Source organism: Vespa mandarinia, chromosome 2 (genome assembly GCF_050613455.1).
Source record: "Vespa mandarinia isolate Hongniang chromosome 2, ASM5061345v1, whole genome shotgun sequence".
In the NCBI taxonomy this organism is placed as follows: domain Eukaryota; kingdom Metazoa; phylum Arthropoda; class Insecta; order Hymenoptera; family Vespidae; genus Vespa; species Vespa mandarinia.
This window is the reverse complement of record NC_140811.1, coordinates 5,437,320-5,452,321: the sequence shown is the minus strand read 5'-3', so window position 1 is coordinate 5,452,321 and position 15,002 is coordinate 5,437,320. Positions and strand designations below refer to the sequence as shown.

Below are 15,002 nucleotides of genomic sequence, written 5' to 3'. Positions count from 1 at the left end.
GAATCATTAGACAAAAATCGTATAAAATTATTTCATTATTTCTATTTAATACTAAATAATGTATATTCAAAAAAATATGTAAAGTTCATGCTTCCCGCGAGAGTTGGCTGAACATAAAGCGCCGTTTATGCGCTTTGCACTGCGTAAATCGATGCGCCACGGCCGCGGACTTTCGGTGGCTTTTAGCTAGCAGCAGCTAACAGTAACAGCAGCGGCAAAGAAACGTTAATCTTACAGCTCTTTACCTTTTATTCTTTATTAAAGTTTGACGATTAACTCTTGTCAAAAACACCAGCGTGTAAAACAGTTACGTGTTCTTAAAATATAATAATAATAACGAAGAAAAAAGAAACGAATTTAATTGCACTCTAATGCATCGTCTTTTACCTTAATCTGACATCAAAAATATCGTCGCGTCATTCGTGTGCCTCGGAAAAAAAGTACGACAATGAGACAAATTCATTTTTACAATCGTGCAACCTATGTTTCTTGTGGTATAATGAACGTTCATTAATTAAAAGTAGTGTAAGGAACATGCGATCGTATTCTATATCAACGATCACCACCTTCATCGACTCCAAGACACGATTGTCCACTACTCATGGCAACGTAACTGAGCACGTAGGAAAATTGAATAATCGAGACGAATAATGAGAATCAACGCGACAAAAATGAGCACTCCGATCGAGGAGAAGATTGATCAAAAGCTCAAGGTATAATTTAGATTTGAAATTTATCAAGGAGAAGCTAATAAAAGAAAGAAAGGAGAAAGGAGAAAGAGAAAGAGAGAGAGAGAGAGAAGGAATACGACTTCTGACTTTTTTTTACATGTATCTAATTCGTTGATATTCGTTCAACTTTCGGGAATCAATAAGTCAAGTAGGAAAGGAGGATATTAGAATAGCTCTCTCTTTCTCTCTCTCTCCCTCTCTCTCTCTCTCTCTCTCTCTCTCTCTCTCTCTCTCTCTCTCTCTCTCTCTCTCTCTCTCTCTCTCTCTCTCTTTTTCTCTTACCCTTGCTCTGTGCTATTTTTTGAATAACGATCGATCATCCGATCGTGCGCCAGTATAGTCGGGATAAGCCATCACAAATTTAAATTAGAATTGAATGTCAAGATAATTTTTTGAATATTCAAAGAAAATGCCAAAAGTAGTTCTCGATAAATGGCGTTTACTACGCTGACGTAAAAATCAGGGAATATCGGTGATTGGTTTTATCTTAGCGCGTAATCGAAATTTTTGAATAAACTTCCATCGAAAGGCGCAGTTCTATTTTGAATTCTTCGTCGGATATACGCATGCTTCTGTGAACATGTAGGAAATTGCGGCGAATAACGGCGCAGTTAATTGATCAATATAGAGAAGACTAATTTTTATGATTCTTCTAAAATATATTTATCCGACATTTATCTTTTAGTATTTTAATGATGTCAAATAAAACATGTTTATTACACAAATAATTCTAAATAAAATGTTATATTTCATGCGACTAAAATAAAACTAAACTGATTTATGATTAAGTAAATATTATGTATTTTTCATATGTGTGTTTGTGTGTGTGTATTATTTTCTATTCCTTTTTAAATTGTCATATGGTTAAAGGTAAGAAGGGGAATGGTAACTGTTAGCGATGGGAAAAGTAAACCGATTCCTATGCGTTTATATCTGTCCATGGAAGTATTGAAACTTCAAAGAGAAGATTTAGAGGTAAAGTGCTTCTTTATTATTTGTGTTAATTTCATTGTTGTGGGTGAATTGAATTAATCTTATTAATTGAGACAATTGAGTTATTTTGTGAAGAAGTACTTTCTGTACAAGAATTACAATTATAAAATTTTTAATTATATACTCTTCTTTTATTCTTCTCAATGCATTTAATAATTTTAATTATGTTTTTTAATATTACAAAATATTTTACTTTATAAAAAGAATTTGTAAATGACAACACTTAATATCAGCAGGTAGCAAATCATAATAAACCACCATTAGATGCTAAGGAACGCATGGTCCAAATTACTAGACAAAAAGTTGGAGGATTGGGATTAAGTATAAAAGGAGGAGCAGAACATAAACTTCCAGTACTCATATCTAGAATTTATAAAGGTCAGGCTGCTGATCAGTGTGGCCAATTATTTGTAGGTGATGCTATTATTAAAGGTAAATGTTTATGAATAAATTATTCTTATTTACTTGAAATCTTTACATCATTACATTCTATGACCTATTTATATGAAATATGAAATGAAGCTCATAATATCACAGTATTCAATCAGATAAATAGAAGTATGACAGTTTCTCCAATAGTTTCACATTCATTCTTCTCTAACATGTTGACTGCTCATATAATACTTATCACATGTATTTACTACAAGTATAGTTGTAATGGGCAATCAATATGTTAACAAATATATACCTATGTCAACAATTGTATTGAATAAATTAAAATATAGAGATTATTGATTTTTGACTTGATTGGAAATTTTATTTATTATGTTTTGCTTTATATTTATTACATTTATCAAAATAATCAATAAATATATTTCATTTATTGTATTTATACAGTGAATGGAGAATATATTACAGCTTGTAATCATGATGATGCTGTTAATATCTTAAGGAATGCTGGTGACATAGTTGTCTTAACTGTCAAACATTATCGTGCTGCAAAACCATTTCTGCAGAAAAATGGTAATTGAAGCATATTTAAAAAGCATAATGAGAATACATTTTAAATTACATATTTCATACTGATAAGTCTATAATTATTCCATTTTTTTTTTTTTTTTTTTTTTTTTTTTTTTTTTTTTAGAAAAAGAAGAAAAATTAGATAATGTTGCAAATGGAAGTGCAGATGATGGTTGGGTATCGCCAAATAGACAAACTGGTAGTCCTAGATGTGGTCATAGTAGACAAAGTTCAAATGCATCATCTGCTTCAATGCAGTACAAAAGATGGGTGGATGTTATTACAGGTTAATAGATTATTTTTCACATTATTCGTAATTTTTCACATAAGAATAAATAATAAATATTTTTTACAGTCCCATTAATGATGGCATATGTAACAAGATATATCTTTGGCACTGATAAATTACGAAGAAATGCATTTGAAGTTAGAGGCCTTAATGGTGCACGTACTGGTGTGATACATTGTGACGACAGTGCTATTTTGAGTCAATGGTTAAAATATATAACTGATAATATTACAGGTTTAACACATTTACAGGTAATTTAAATACATATTTTTAAATTATTTAATAATACAAAATAAATATGCACATGTGCATGAAAAATTTATAAATATTTCTGATAAATTGTAGATGAAGTTGTACAATCGAAATTTTGGACCAGGTGAACGTATAGAATACATGGGTTGGGTAAATGAAGCAGTAAGCAATAGTAATCAACCATGGCAGAGTTACAGGCCAAGGTTTCTAGCTCTGAAAGGGCCTGATTTATTATTGTTTGAAACACCACCTGTGAGTATAATCAATCTTACTGTTTTTATTATATGAGTTTTATATACATGTGTGTGCGCACGAGCGCATGTGTATATTATATGTTTTTATTATACATGTTATTTTAACTATTATTCATAATATTAGTTTCTTTCTTTTTTTTAGTGTAATATAGGTGATTGGTCACGATGTGCATTAACATTTAAAGTATATCAGACTATGTTTCGTGTAATGAGAGAGTCTGAAAATGTAGATGAAAGACAACACTGCTTCTTGGCACAAAGTCCGGGTAAACCACCAAGATATTTGAGTGTTGAAACTCGACAAGAATTATTAAGAGTTGAAGCTGCTTGGCATACTGCTGTATGTTCAGCTGTTACACATTTAAAAGTCAGTAATAATTAAGTAGTTACTTACTTAGATATATAAAATAATATAGTTTTATTATTATTGTAAGAGTTTCCAAATTTCAGAGTAAAACCTTTCCTGTCACATTTAATAGCAGAAGTGCAGGTTTGACATTAGAATGGACTCAGGGATTCACTCTTTCTTATGAAGGAATTGGAGAAATCGTTTGGCGTTATAAATTTTCTCAATTGAGAGGATCTAGTGATGATAGCAAGAGCAGACTCAAATTGCACTTTCAAGAACCTGATAGTATTGCTATAGAGACAAAGGTATCCTGTTAAATTTTATTTATAGGCAGCAAAAGTGTAATATTTTTCCAAATAATTATGGAGAATATTTGTTTAAAAGTTATAGTTTTATTATATAGTAGATATTATACAAAGAATTTATTATACAATATAAAGCATTCCAAAACTTGTTAAAGTGAAGAATGTGCATTTTTATATTTCACAGGAATTGGAGTGTTCTCAGCTACAGAACCTATTATTCTGTATGCATGCATTTCTTACTGCAAAAGTTGCTGCAGTTGATCCCACATTTTTAACATCGACAACTCCATAAAAAATGTTTCGACGTTATTAGTGATAATTTCTAAAGAGAATTACATTTCTCTTTTGTTATTGTTATGCGAGTACATGAAGTGATTCACAGTCAATCAATCAGAGAGATATGTCAAATACTAGTCAGTATTTCCAAAAATATTTCTATTTATAAAATTACAAAACATTGTTATAACTTTTTCAATTACATTCGTTGATTTATAATGAAATTTTTTAATAACTTTTGAAATGAATTTTATAATGTGCATTTTTTTTATTGTTTTTCACTTTTCGATCAATTTTTAATCACTTCTGTGAGATATATTGAAAACTTTAATTATAATATTAATTCTACGTTCATGTAAAATATTAATTGCTATACATTTTAACAAGTTGACCAGATTAATAAATGTTTAAAAATAAAGTATTACATGTATACAAGTGATCATTAGACTACTGCTTTTAAATATACGAGCGAATTATGATATTAAATATTGTTTTGCCTCAAAATTTTTTAACAAATTTATTATATTGATTTTTGCCTTTATAAAAGGACGTATGGTATTCTATAAATGTATAATAAATTCAATTTTACAGTATAACAGATATAGCCGTTCATGATTTTTAAGTTACAACAATACATGACAAATATGTGGTGACATATTTCTCTAGCCAAATGTTACAATGTTTTTTAATTAAATATGTACCATATGTATTAGGTGCCTTAAAAACCATGAACAAAGAATAACTACATTCAAGGACGCATTGAAACCACATAGTTCCTTAGTACACGAAATTTTACATACATATATATGTAAAATGTCAAGTAACTATGTTGCATTTAATAATTACGAAGTATTTAAATTTTGTTTTAAGTTTTGTTTAAAGATGATTTAATGCTTCATTCTGTTTAAATCAGTATTGCTCGATAAGTAAACGTAATATAGCAACAGAATAAATACATGCCAATAGCAATAAGCACTAATATATCATTCGACCATGGTAGCTATCTAAAATATTATTTACTGATGTAATATTGACAAAGAAAAGCGAGTAGTACATAAAAGAGTGGATCTATTGATACTGTATCCTGAAGTATTAATATATAATTATTATTATTATACTTAAAAGAATAAAGGCTAGAGAACAAAAAGTATTCACTTTTTGTAGAGAATAAAAAATTCTTATATTACATTTTGTTTTTTTTTAGAATTAGTTTTAACAATCAAAATTGTTTATAAATTAAAATATTCATTTGTGCATATAGTTTATGCTACCCATCTTTTTTCTTACTGTTATATTCCGATATATATATGTATCTCTATACAATATCTTTTATTGAAGATGTCTTGAAAAGATGATTTGAAGCAATAAATGTTGATTGATAAATATTTATAAATATTCTACACTCAAAGTGAAAAAATAAATAATAGAAATAACAGTGTTTACAATGTAAATCAGTCATACATTATTTAAAACAAGTAAATATCATTGTGAAAAAGTAGGGTATACGTTTTACTCACTTTCTCAAATAATGATTCATAACATAATGATAACATTTAGTTATGCACCTCATTGTTAATTACATTTAAAGTTTCATAATTATAAGAATTTTATAATGTAAGTAGTAATGCACAGAACAGTGAAACAGTTCTTACTATTAAGAAGATTATTATGAATTTAGTTTTTATTACCAATTTTAAGAGTCTCCAGTTACTCGTAGAAAGTGCCTACAAAGTAACATAGAAAATATAACAAATCAGCTTTTATTTCTTTTTATTATAAAATTAATGCCAATTGTACTTTTCTAGTCTGAAACATCAGTGTGTTACCATGGTCAAAGTCTCAATTGATCGTTATGGGAAAGTATTGTATCATAAACACTGCTTTATATATCAGTTGCCATTTTACAAAATCTGTAATGTAAAGCAGTGTATGTCAAGATCTTTTGAACTTTATTCACAATTAGCATGTGTCAAGAGTAAATGAGTTTGTGTACATGATAGCAATGAATGATTATATATAAATTAAAATACCTGTTGCTGAATTTAATTACAGAAGCGTTGTCTAATTCAAATATATGATGCAGTACTATTAAATAACTCAAAAAAATCATCTGTCAATCTATGTCACATTTTTAAGAAAGATAACAAATAGAAGTATTAAAAATAAACACTAAAACCAAAATATCATAAATAAGCTTATTCCTTAACTTGCTCTCTACACTTAGAAATACAGTTTCCATATCTCATACATTTTTAAAGGATAACATTTCTTATGAGCAATTTTGTTATATACAATTTTTTTGATGTCTGTTAAATAAAATGTAATGTATTTATATTACACATAACGCTTTCTGTAGTTAAATTTAGATTCTCATAAAGAACTGCACAATTCTAGTGTATAGAAGACTTATTTAAAACAAAACGAAAATGAAAAAACTTAATGTCATTAAGATTATGATTCAGTTAATTGTCCATCTTAGATAATTTCATTGTCAACGAAATGTGTAATCATTGAAGAATCACTTTTGCATAAGGATTAGAATTATAGAATATTACTTGACATAAATACATGAATAGGGTATTTATTATAGCATTTTTACTAAAAAAAGTTTACATCAAGACATTATCTTATTACATGTTTTTATTTATATTTATATTTTATTTATATTATTTGTTTTATAATATAATTAATAGTCATTGATTTATTTATAATTGCTTTTTCTATATCTAAAATGAATAGATTATTAATTATTTAGCAAAACTTTGCGATAGTAGATTCTTCAATGAAATAAAGTCTACAAGAATTCTTTGCATTTCAGCTTGTTAGATGAAATGCAATGACATAGTTGTATAAGTAATATTATTTGTTCAAAATTGTATTAAATGTTTTACTTCTTTTCAAAAATATTATTATTCTTCTGATGTCCTGTTTCTGTATTTATGAAATAATTACATTGTACGAAATTTATTAGTATCATTTTTTTCTCTTTTTATTTTTAATAATTGTACATTTGTACAGGACTGAAGAAATCAACTCGAGAAGCTTGCAAACTTAAGAATCTTATATTTCAACATATAGTTTATCTGTTATAATGTTTATCCCCCATTGACAATATGTTTCGAAATATATTATTGTTAGAAGTTAATGCTATGATATGTCTTTATTAATACAACTTCCTTCAATCCTATGTCCTTTGACTTACAAGTTTGATTTATCTATCTAAAACTTAATAGATCTAACAAGTTGTTAAACGTGTCATAATGTTTTATACTGATAATATTTAACAAAATCTCACTTCAGATCTCTCTTTTCTACGTAATAATTTTCGCGAGTATAAGAATATTTATAGCAAATACTTTAGTAATAAAAAACGTAATTTACTGCAATAAACAAAATAATGTTCTCTTATAAAAACAAAATGTATATAAATAAAAATCATTTAATATATATTTAATTATTTAAACATTTGTACGAGTTTTTTTTGTTGTAATCTATCTTTTTCTTTTATGGTTATTGAAAGTGCTTGTAATTCTTTATCAATCATATTCTGCAGGGAAGGATCTAATTCTGCAACTTTTTTCAAATCTTTGGTAGCTTTTTCTTCATCCCATGTACCAATATAAGCTTTCCCCCTTCTATATAAAGCTTTTGCATTATCTAACAAGAATCAGTCAAATAAATTTTAAGCTGGATAATTTTTTCTTTTAGTATCTGTATAAACAAATAATACAAACCTGGTTCAATTTTTAGAACTGTTGTACAATGTTCTATAACCGAATAATATTCTTTTTTTATTAATTTACATTGTGCATAATTTAATAATAACGGAACTTTCATTTTATTTAAAGTCAACCATTCGTCATCATTTGGTTTTTCCCTAAAAATTTAGACAAATTTAAAGTATTTAAATTTATATTAATAATTATGAAAAAGTTTATTATTATAATAATAAAAATACTTAAATACTAACGCAAGCATAAGCTGTTCTAAAATTCCAATAGCTTTGGCATACATTTCAGAAGCTCTATCATAATCTTTTTCCCTGAAAAAAATATTTCCTTTCTCTTTTAAATCTGGCACACTTTTAAGTTTTTCATCCTCTGTCATCTGCCATGTTTCCTTTTCATATTCATTTGGTAATATTATTTGTATAAGTTCTATAATATTATATATATGCCTCATGTAAGAATTATAATAGAATATATTTTAAGAAAAAATAAAGTAGCATACCTATTGTGAATTCTAAATCTTGGGGATATTTAATAAGTTCATTTAAATCTTCATATCCAATACCTTCATTTTGTAGAGTAACTCCACAACAATGATGACTGCGTTTTTCAGATTGTGGTTTACCTACTTCTCTCAATGTTTTAGATACAAAAGGGTATGCAGTAACTAGCTAAAACAATGAATAAGATGAGAAATGTACAGTAATAGTTATTTACTCATTTTATAAGACAGATCTATATACAATATACATACACTTTTATCTATTTTGAAACAAGCCACTTCATTTAATGCCATTTTTTGTACAATTACTTCCCATACTTCAAGTTTGAACTTTTTTCCTAAAATCAATTCCATTGGAGATCCCATAGTTTTACTGTCATCTATTACAGTTTTATTGGTATCACATTTTGTCGTTTTAAAATGAAATACAACCTAAATAATACTTTATATATTTTTATTTGATAAACGACATGAATTCTGAACACTAATAATGAAACATTGTCAAAATTACAATTAAAACATATAAATGGTAAACATTATAAACATACCTTTGTTCCTGGAACAAAGGTAACATTCTTTGTACCTACATGAATAACAGTTTTTACTATACGTTCTGGATTTTCCATTGTTATATATTTATAGTATATAAATATTCTAAAAGGATCAAATAAATTATATGATATACAATAGTTAGATGCTTATTAATTTCACTAAGTAACTTTAATTATTTAAAATTGCTCATTTTTTTATCACTTTTTTTTAAGTATCAGGGCTATTTATTTAACATCGCTAAAAACGTGTACGACTTTAGCGATCAATGCGGGAAAAAATGAATTAAAAATGCTTTAGGAGAATCTAGCTTCTTCTCTCGATTCATCATATCGATATATATGCTTGTGTATAAAGTTTACCCTATTGGTGTGCTTGAATTGAAGAATTGAGCTGACAGTAAAATACTAAATGTATAATCGTTAATTTTGATATAACAATTGTTACAAAGTCAATACGTATTCCATAGGAGAAATGAAATGTACGATTTTTAGATAGACATTAATATTTTTCTCATAGTCAATTGACGTTATGTACATTATTTGTTTTGCATCTGCCTAAAACAATTTATTATTATAATAAACTGATAATAATAGAAAAAACTGGTTATGTAAAAGAAACTAATAGATATATTTTCGTCCTATTACAAAAAAAATTGCAATTCTTCGTTCTTCATTTATGTTATCATATTACTCTTGAATCACTAAGGTTATAGTTTAGATTTGATTATAATAATACAATTCTTATATAATCGAATATTTCGAAATAATAATGGAATATGTATGAATATTCAGTCAAAAATAGCAAAAGACAATATAAAAAGATAAATCTTTCTAAAATAACTTAAAAAAAGAATAATTCGCCAGAAGTTTAGAGATATTTATCTGTTATTTTTTAAGAAAAAACAAAGTAAAAAGAAAATCATTAAGAAGTAGACACGTGATAACAAATATGTTATTCTGAATAACTATCATTGATTTGTTATAATTAATAATTATGTTTAATTAAATTTATTCCTTACACAAATAATTGTTTGAAAATTTATAATTTATACTTTTTCAAAATAACGTGATAAGTAAAAAATTAGACGCAACTCGCATGTTACTTTCTCGATATCATACAATATAAACTTACCTGTATAAAATTCAATGGATTATAATATGAAATTTTTGTCCGATTTTGATTTTTCATTTGAAAAATAAAAATTTTTTATACAAGATTACCTTTCCAACTTTTGAAAAAATGTTATTCTATTTGCAAAAAATCTCGTATAAAAATAGGTAATTTTCAAAAGTAAATTTCATATAAATGAAACCTTATTTTAATAATTTGAAATGATAATCTTATATAAAAAGTCTTTATCTTTCGGATATCTTCTGATAAATAAAATCTGATAAAAATTGTTACTAAGAAAATTTATGACGTAAACTCTTGTAAACTTGTATATTTTATTTGCAATTACAAGATGATAAATACATTAAAATTATAAAGTATTTTTCGTCAGAATATTATTTCAAATAACGGAAAGAATAATATAATCATTTGTATACTATAATATAAACAATTTATTTATTCTGATTTGCTTATAATATCGATAATAAATTTTAATTTGATTTTGAATAGTTCATGCGAATAATTTTAGTACAATACATTTATTTAATATTTTTTTATTACATTATATCTATTTGTGCTATAATTTTCGTGTGATTGGTATAGTATATGGAAATAATACGTTAAACAGTTTCAATATGAAAGTCCAAAATGTAAAATATTGCTTACATCATAACATCATTTGAAGTGTAAGAAGTTGGATGCTTTAAACAATACTTTAAAACAATACTGATTAAATTTTCTGTTGTTGGGGTTATTATTGCGAATATTGATCCTATGGTATAATAACACGTTTTATAAAATTAATTGGTTAAAATCATATATTTATATTTATCAGTGTAATTTAGAAAGTAGTATTTGAATATAGAAACGATGGATACTACAAATATTGCCAAAAAAGATGAGTCATTAATTAGTGATACAAATGGTTATAAACAAAAAGGTAAGATTTTATCTAGTAAATATATAACCATACATATATTTTGAATCTTTATTATAACATTATCATAAAATAATATTTGTCTAAATATAATCTTTGACTAATCTTTGATATTTAATACAAAAGTTTCTTTTTTAGATCCTGAAGATATACAAATCCCTGTACCTTGGGGCTTTATAAGCGGTTAGTATAAATTATATTTCATTGTCTTTTTTTTCTTTTTCTCATCTTTAGTTTGAAAAATACATTAAAATACATAGAAATTCTTTTTATTATATTGGTTAGATAAAAAAAAAAAAAAAAAAAAAAAAATTAAAAAGGAAAAGTAAAAAAGAAAATGTAAAATTCATAATAATGAAACATTTAGGAAAATTATGGGGATCAAGAGACACACAACCAATAGTGGCAATACATGGCTGGCAGGACAATGCAGGGAGCTTCGATAGCTTGGCACCATTAATATCGTCAAATTTACCTGTTCTCAGCATAGATCTGCCTGGCCATGGTTACTCCTCTCACATGCCATTGGGACAATTCTACTATATATTTTGGGATGGGGTTATCATTCTACGTAGAATTGTAAAACATTACAAGTGGAACAAGGTTAGCCAGCAGTGGAAGTTATACAACGATAATATTTTTTTTATCATATATTAATATCATTTTCATTTATATGGTCTACTAACAATAATTACGATTTCATTACATGTTTAATTCTCATTTGTAGATCTTACTTTAATAATTTGTATAATGAAACTTGTACCTTTATTTTATCAGGTATTAAGATATAGATTGTTTCTTTTTTAAGTTATTTAATAGAAATTTAAGTATTTCTTTCAATTCTAGGAGATATTACATATATGATAAATCGGAATACATATTATATAGGTAATATTTTAATAACTTCATAAATAACAATTAATATTTATTATTTAATACTTAATTCACATAATATATATTTTTATTTCACCAATTATGCTATAGAAATACAATGTATTGGTTATCTAACACAATGAAAATCATCTTAATCTATGATGAAAAAGGTTGACTGTTACAAATCCATGTTAAAGTGTATGTATAATGTGTATTTTATTTCATTAGCTAAATTATGTACTACCATCAGCTAAATTATGTACCATCATCAGCTAAAGTATATACTACACAGAGATAGAATTGTAAAAGTCTGAGAATCAATTTGATTCTTACAATTCCAATGATAACTTTCTAAGGTCGTTGTATAACTATCTTGTAAAAACCCTATTGAATAGGGTATAATATTTTTAATTCTGCTGTGACTTTGTTTCATTTCGAGACATTGTTTAAAGACTTTCAAGATGTGATATATAACTTAATTAGAAGAATACTATAGTAGAATCATAATTGCATTTTGGAAAAAGAGGTAATAATTATGTCAATAATATTATTACTTACCTACAGGCAAATGGTGGGGCCCTCGATGGGTTCAACCAATAGTGGCTCTACATGGTCGTCAGGATAATGCAGGCAGTTTTGATACCTTGATCCCATTACTTCTTGATGGTATTTCAGTACTTTGTTTGGATATGCCTGGGCATGGTTTATCTTCTCATTATCCAAAAAGTCAATACTATTATGTTTATTGGGATGGTGTCATAATTCTACGTAGAATTGTAAAATATTTCAAGTGGACTAAGGTTAGAGAGTAGGGTTAATTGCGAATAATATGAAAGTGGATAATGTATACTGTCATAATATTTTTTTGTATACCTTAATCAGCACTATAATATTAAAATGTAACAGTCATCCTTGTAAATCATAATTATAAAAAGTAATTAACAATTTTAACACATTGCATGTCATTTATATATATATAATATATATAATATATATATGTTATTATATATATGTTATTATATATATGTTATTATATATATATATTATTATATATATATTATTATATATATATTATTATATATATATATTGTTTATATATGTTAAGACATCACTAGCATAAATTTTATTTGTGCTATTTCTAATATTTCTTGTTTATTAATTATGTCATTTTGGGTATAGGTAAAATTGCTGGGACATTCATTGGGTGGAGCAATATCATTTTTATATGCTGCATCTTATCCCAAAGAAGTAGATATCTTGATTAGTTTGGATATAGTTAGCCCTAGTGTAAGGGATATAACTAAGACTGCAGAAATAACAGGAGATAATATTGATAAATTCTTAAAATATGAAAATCTTACATTAGATAATATTCCATGTTATGAGTATTCTGAGATGATGGATATAGTTGTAGCTGCTTATAATGGTTCTATAAACGAAAAGGGGGCTGAAATATTAATGAAACGTGGTATACAACCTTCGTATATTCCTAAGAAATATTATTTTTCTCGTGACCCAAGATTGAAGGTAAGTAATAAAATAAAAAGATATTTATCTTAAGAATAGCAACGTGAATGATTGATTAAAATTTACAGGTTTCTACACTAGGTATGCTATCCTTAGATTTGGTACTTGCATATGCATCAAAAATAACATGTGCGTACCTTAACATTCGGGCCGTTCCTGGTATGGAGTTCGAGCAACCTGAAAATTATCAGAAGGTCCTAGACGAAATAAAAATAAGTGCTAAAAAATATGAATATCATGAAGTTGATGGTACTCATCATGTTCATTTGATTAATCCTGAAAAAATTGCACCAATAATAAATAGTTTTATAAGTAATTAAAGGTAATATATCTAGATCTTATGAATATATAGCAAATTTATTTGATAAATATAATTTTAATAACCGTTCAAACATGCAGATATTTGATTTAATGAATTTAAATTATTCTTATAAACTCAAAATGATTACTACCATAAAATTTAAAAAGTATTTAGATAACATTTTACTTACAATTATAGATAAGATAAAATGAAAATTATAAAAAATAATTAGAACTATTTTATTTATTTAAATATAATACTGGTTTGTAAGGTATTTAATTTAATATTGTAATATTAATATTTAAAACCGAACAAATATAAAAATTCTAATATTTTTACGAAATATTCGTATTAAAGAAAACTGTAATTGTATTCTGAAGATATTTCTTAGAAAGCAGAAAATAATGTGATCATACGATATTTATGAAAATAAAATGACATGGTAACAATTTTAAATATCTTTATATTTTTTACCGCTTTAAATAGAGTAAGTAAACTTATGAGTGTTGTAAAGTAATATTATCCTAAAACCTACATCATAAGCTTGCAAGGACATTTATTTTTTGCTATAGCTTCAAGTGAAAAATAATAATAATCGTTTAGCAGATATTACGTTCCCCACCAATATAAACGATAAAGTATTAATGGGAGGAAGTAGTCAAATGTAACAAACTTATACCAACTTACACTTATGCAACCGCGAGTAAGCGATAAGAATAATGGAAGTCATATTTACTATCAGTTCACCTATTTTTTTTTGTTCTAAATTTTGATCAAATGTAAATATGTTTTTGTGTGTATATATATATATGTATATAATGGATATTATGTATAAGAGAAAAATGTACATATATTTATCATATATATCTTATAATATGTAAAATTATATATTGTGCGGGACATGTCAAAATGAAAGTATATATATATATATATTGATATTTGTAATAAAATAACACAAATAAGGGAAAGAGAGTTATTTCTGAATTATAACAATTTTCATATATAACATATATTTATTCATATTATAGAAGAAAAGGATATTTTTGAAGATAATAAATATATT

The 15,002-nt window shown here is 26.0% G+C and overlaps 3 protein-coding genes across 23 annotated transcripts; 2 read left to right on the top strand and 1 right to left on the bottom strand.

The window, feature by feature from the left end:
- Window positions 1-152: 152 nt before the first annotated feature.
- On the top strand, window positions 153-7,064 carry Syn2 (Syntrophin-like 2). 5 transcript variants are annotated; one of them, XM_035861740.2, is made up of 10 exons: window positions 154-713; window positions 1,602-1,706; window positions 1,958-2,156; window positions 2,562-2,687; window positions 2,809-2,970; window positions 3,040-3,224; window positions 3,319-3,477; window positions 3,622-3,846; window positions 3,930-4,133; window positions 4,318-7,064. In XM_035861740.2, the coding sequence occupies exons 1-10, from the start codon at window positions 651-653 to the stop codon at window positions 4,423-4,425; spliced, it is 1,536 nt and encodes a 511-aa protein (XP_035717633.1). In that variant the 5' UTR covers window positions 154-650; the 3' UTR covers window positions 4,426-7,064. The 5 variants fall into 5 exon arrangements, with proteins under 5 accessions (XP_035717638.1, XP_035717633.1, XP_035717634.1 ...); XM_035861741.2 differs by having other exon boundaries at window positions 156-713; window positions 1,961-2,156; window positions 4,318-7,063; XM_035861742.2 differs by lacking the exon at window positions 154-713 and adding an exon at window positions 1,040-1,519.
- An 88-nt stretch (window positions 7,065-7,152) lies between these two features.
- On the bottom strand, window positions 7,153-9,915 carry LOC118439737 (AH receptor-interacting protein-like). 7 transcript variants are annotated; one of them, XM_085655056.1, is made up of 7 exons: window positions 9,551-9,836; window positions 9,188-9,293; window positions 8,892-9,071; window positions 8,640-8,808; window positions 8,380-8,566; window positions 8,144-8,286; window positions 7,159-8,066 (listed from the first exon to the last, which is right to left on the bottom strand). In XM_085655056.1, exons 2-7 carry the CDS (start codon window positions 9,263-9,265, stop codon window positions 7,864-7,866), a joined length of 960 nt encoding a protein of 319 aa, XP_085511182.1. In that variant the 5' UTR covers window positions 9,266-9,293; window positions 9,551-9,836; the 3' UTR covers window positions 7,159-7,863. The 7 variants fall into 7 exon arrangements, with proteins under 7 accessions (XP_085511183.1, XP_085511182.1, XP_085511186.1 ...); XM_035861747.2 differs by having other exon boundaries at window positions 7,160-8,066; window positions 9,188-9,745; window positions 9,836-9,915; XM_085655058.1 differs by having other exon boundaries at window positions 7,160-8,066; window positions 9,188-9,222; window positions 9,551-9,832.
- Window positions 9,521-14,159, top strand: LOC118439738 (putative serine hydrolase). 11 transcript variants are annotated; one of them, XM_085655051.1, is made up of 6 exons: window positions 9,521-9,601; window positions 11,137-11,241; window positions 11,377-11,421; window positions 11,606-11,841; window positions 13,291-13,638; window positions 13,707-14,126. In XM_085655051.1, exons 2-6 carry the CDS (start codon window positions 11,172-11,174, stop codon window positions 13,956-13,958), a joined length of 951 nt encoding a protein of 316 aa, XP_085511177.1. In that variant the 5' UTR covers window positions 9,521-9,601; window positions 11,137-11,171; the 3' UTR covers window positions 13,959-14,126. The 11 variants fall into 11 exon arrangements, with proteins under 11 accessions (XP_085511177.1, XP_035717651.1, XP_035717648.1 ...); XM_035861758.2 differs by lacking the exon at window positions 11,606-11,841 and adding an exon at window positions 12,676-12,911 and having other exon boundaries at window positions 9,522-9,601; window positions 11,167-11,241; window positions 13,707-14,158; XM_035861755.2 differs by having other exon boundaries at window positions 9,529-9,601; window positions 11,167-11,241; window positions 13,707-14,127.
- The last annotated feature ends 843 nt before the right edge of the window (window positions 14,160-15,002 follow it).